The 4635-nt window shown below is 33.8% G+C and overlaps 1 protein-coding gene across 1 annotated transcript in view; it reads left to right on the top strand.

The window, feature by feature from the left end:
* Positions 1-4635, top strand: part of LOC118743141 (probable cytochrome P450 301a1, mitochondrial) — a 50764-nt gene that overhangs the window by 40669 nt on the left and 5460 nt on the right. Inside the window, exons 3-8 of the mRNA XM_036475671.1 lie at positions 1882-1994; positions 2242-2435; positions 2538-2739; positions 2795-2957; positions 3036-3284; positions 3338-3550. Coding sequence (XP_036331564.1) covers positions 1882-1994; positions 2242-2435; positions 2538-2739; positions 2795-2957; positions 3036-3284; positions 3338-3550 — 1134 coding nt within the window. The remainder of the gene's footprint in view (positions 1-1881; positions 1995-2241; positions 2436-2537; positions 2740-2794; positions 2958-3035; positions 3285-3337; positions 3551-4635) is intronic.

Below are 4635 nucleotides of genomic sequence, written 5' to 3'. Positions count from 1 at the left end.
ATTTAATGTTCGGCTCCGCCCGAACTTAGACTTTCTTACTTGTTTTTTTTTTGTTGAAGGTGTTTTGCATTTTTTCCATATAAAGTATTTTAAAAAAAAATTTATGTTTGGAAGAGACTGCGGAAAAAATCCAAAAATCAACGGTAATCCGTAGCTACTTTATTACAATAAAATTGATAAGGCTACAAATCTGCATACTCAAAAAAATTCTAAAAAATCTGATTAAAAAGTTGAAAATTTTCATGAAAAGTTGCTGAATTTTCGCGACTTTTGCACAAAGTTTAGAAATTATGTTTTTATGGTTTTTGTTGTGGAATGAACCATATTTTTATAAAAAAAAATTCGGAAAAATATTACAACAAACATTGTTGCATATATTGTAAAAAAGCATCTGTGCCAATACTTTTTGCCGGTAGTGTATGTAATATTCTCCTCCAATAAAAACATTTCCAAAAAATATATTATTTCATTTTCATTTTGACTAGAATATTGATTTAATGTACAACAACTTTTGCAGTACCTTTGAAATAATATAGATATGTAAATACCTATGTAGGTACATCTTTAAATATGTATCTCCTTGAATTTGTGCTAAATGTAATGTACATATGTAAATATACATACACGTGCTGATTATACTTTTAAATAACTTTTACGACAGCGTTGTTAAAAAAAAAAATATACATAGGAAAAATATTCGAATAATTCTTAAAAAGTGAATTAAGTACATTGGACGGAATAAAACATATTTTTAGTAAAAAGTTGTTATCATACTTTTTTTGAAACAAAGAATGACCTAATTGCGCTCAAAAGATTTCTATTATAGCTCCACAAACCGTGGCATTTCTTTTTATGTGGAAATATAAATTTCGCATTAACCTATATATTTGTTAATCATCCGATCATTGAATGTCTTTATCTTTCTCATTAACAAATAAGAAACAGATTTTAAGTACACAATGTTTATTTTTTTTTTTTCAAAATTTTAATTTCTTCTGTAATGTATTCGCGTGTAGCTAATCGCTCAGATGGAGTGGCAGGTATCGTTGTTTTGTGGATAGACATACATAAATATGTAACTACATTTTCAATGCGTTGATTGAATTATTGCAAATGCATATGCCTAAATATTGACTTCAAATGTGTACAAGTGTCTACTCAAATGTTTACTACTAACCATACATATTTACTTTTGTGTCATTTATGAACCATTAGAGTAATAAATATTTTTCGTAAATGCAGCATAGGGTATAGATATTGATATAACTATTTACATATGTACATAATGTAAGTACATGCACATTGGTACATAAACTATTGCATACAATGCATTTATGGACTCTGTTCCACCCAACGCAGTCGTGCAAATAAAAGTACGCATGCGTGCACTTCTTAAAAGCAACACATTGAGTGACAACTTACATCTAATACCCTGCCTTAGATGTGATGCCGTCCAAAATAAGTTAAAGTTCAAAATTTTGCAGCTGGTCGATGGGCGGTTTTGAAAAAACATCGACGATATGTAGAACAGCTGTGAATATTTGTGGACCTGGCACTTAACTTCCTACATATTGCAATTGCCAGATGACCGACCCTTTTTCAGACAAAGGCGAAAGCAATCCTGACCTCCGTCAGAATAATCCTTAAAAATGGTTTGAAAGACACTTTCATAGTTATTATAGAAAAATCCGATTTTTATAACGAACTTTAACCACGTTCGCATATTTTGCGGACTGGACAATATTCAAATTCTCATCAGATTTGATTATCATATGTATGTGTAAACTAACGATTTATATTTTAATAAATACATGCATATAAGAAATTGTATGTAACATAATAAGAATGTAGAAAAATTTACTTTATTTCTTTTATTCACAGTGTTACCGCAATGAGGGTTCAACGCCTTTTCGCCCTTCCATGCCAAGCTTAGTTAAATATAAAAGTGAAATACGCAAAGATTTCTTTGAGGATATCGGAGGAGTAGTGGGTGTGTACGTAAATATTCATAGCTTAATGTAGTAAAATGTAAAATTAAGACTGGAATTACGAAGGAGATTGCGAAGATGTTTTTAGATCCCAAATTAATTTATTACCATTACAGATTTTGACTTGAACCAAATTAGAATGGGCCCTTTCTTTATTGCGTTCTTTGTTTTGTTTGAAACCATCAAATGGATAGCGCTATAGTTTACTTATATTATACTAAAGATGATCTTTATCATTTTTGCTTTTGTACAGTCATGGCGAACCCTGGCGTCAATTTCGTTCAAGAGTACAAAAGCCGGTACTACAGTTATCAACGATCAGACGGTATTTGGAGCCCCTGGAAGTGGTGACAAATGATTTTCTAAAACGCTGTGAACAACTGCTAGACGAGAATTCAGAATTACCAGAGGACTTTGATAACGAAATCCATAAATGGTCGCTGGAGTGTGAGTGAAGAAATCTTTCATTAGGAAACCTTTAGTTTTTTGGATTCGTAATTTCATTACCTCTATGTTCAACAAAGCATTATTTTCTCTTCCATTTTACAGGCATCGGAAGAGTTGCTCTCGATACAAGACTCGGTTGCTTAGAGCCTAATCTATCGCCAGAGTCCGAGCCGCAACAGATAATCGACGCAGCAAAATATGCACTGCGCAATGTGGCTACACTTGAACTGAAAGCTCCATATTGGCGTTATTTTCCCACACCTTTATGGACGCGTTATATTAAAAATATGAACTTTTTCGTGGAGTAAGTAGCTTTTATTTTTAACTTTTAACTTTTATTTTTTTAACATCCAAAACAGGGTTTGTATGAAGTACATCGGCAATGCCACAGAACGTTTGAAGCAGCAGGGTCCAAGTTGCGACGGCGAACCATCCTTGCTCGAGAAAGTAATTCTTGCGGAGAAAAATGAGAAAGTAGCCACAATCATGGCGTTGGATTTGATTCTAGTGGGCATAGACACAGTAATGAAAATTTACCAAACTTTAAAGACTCTTTTGTAATTAAGAGACATTGCTTTCTCTATCTACGTATGTACTTAGATATCAATGGCCGTTTGTTCCATCCTCTATCAGCTTGCAACGCGCCCTGCCGAACAAGAAAAAGTGCGTGAGGAACTAAAACGGGTATTGACTGATGCAGATACTGAACTATCCATTCAACGACTTGAACAGATGCACTACCTAAAAGCGTTTATTAAAGAGGTATTCCGCATGTACAGCACAGTAATTGGCAATGGTCGCACGCTGCAGGAGGATACAGTCATCTGCGGCTACAGGATACCCAAAGGCGTGAGTAGTTTATAAAATTTCCGAGTACAGTGTATTTCCAATTTCAATTACAGGTGCAAGCGGTTTTCCCCACACTGGTTACCGGGCAAATGGATGAATTTGTCTCAGATGCAGCAACCTTCAAACCTGAGCGTTGGTTGAAAGCTAGCCAAGGTGGCACTGGTGACCATTTGCATCCATTCGCATCGCTGCCTTATGGGTATGGTGCGCGAATGTGTTTGGGCAGACGTTTCGCAGACTTAGAGATGCAAATTCTGCTGGCTAAGGTGAGTTGAAGTTAGGTAGGCAGAGTAGGGATTTAGAGTCCTCAATTTTTTCTTTAATATGCTAAAAGTATTTAGGTAATAAAATAGTTTATACTCGCACGAGCTATAGCTTTCTTACAAGCTTTTATTATATCACGCCTGTGTGTAATCAAATCTTGCAATCAATTTTTAACCAACTTCCCGATGAGCTAGAGTCTTGAAACTTAGCACAGAACTCGATGACATTTCAGTGTGAAAGATTAATTAATCTGCTAGGTGCCGCAGGTATCCAGATATTTTTAAAAACGCATATTTATGGCCCGATATGGTTCATATTTGGAATATATTGCTAGTATAGTATGGAAAGGGCGTAACTCACATTGTCACTCGAATACAAAAAGCCGTAACTAACTAAAAATCCAAAATTCACTTTTGATTGTTTATCCTGCATTTCGTCGACTCACATATAAGTCCCAACCTGGTTTTATGCAACAATAATTTTAATTAGTTATAGCTTTTTTGCATTTCAGCGACGATGTGAGATACGCCCTTTCCATACTATACTCAGGATTGCCACTAGTTATACAAATAACCAACCAAAATCTGAAGAAAAAACAAACCAAATTGAAAAAATACCAAATTTGTTATCCACTAATCTATGACAAAAAGCACAACTTATTACAAAAGACAAAAATTGAACAATTTGATTGAGCTTAATGCCGGGTTTTTTGATTAAAATTTTGTAGAAAAACAACATTCTGCCTTATCCTGAGTTTTGCCTGAAAAAAACAAATTCAACCGAAAATTTATCATTCGCCCATAGTAAAACTATGGAAACGAAGAGTGAAAAGTGGTTCGGGGAAAATTAAACTTATGATAAGGCTTATTAATTTACATTTTGGTAGAAGTTATAGCTGTTATTTTGGAAATCAAAAATTATTGAAGTATTTGTGCCTTCCATCACATATTTACTTTTTATATGCGCATATAAATATGTTACATTAAAAATAGTAATTTGAAAAATTCATTTATGGCATTCAGTATTCAATAATTTCTAATAAAAACAAGTAAGAAAGTCTAAGTTCGGGCGGAGCCGAACATTAAAT

This window comes from Rhagoletis pomonella, unplaced genomic scaffold (genome assembly GCF_013731165.1).
Source record: "Rhagoletis pomonella isolate Grant_MI unplaced genomic scaffold, Rhpom_1.0 Rhpom_scaffold_00007, whole genome shotgun sequence".
In the NCBI taxonomy this organism is placed as follows: Eukaryota; Metazoa; Arthropoda; class Insecta; order Diptera; family Tephritidae; genus Rhagoletis; species Rhagoletis pomonella.
Note: the sequence above shows the minus strand (reverse complement) of the source record. Positions and strands in the feature narration are given on the sequence as shown.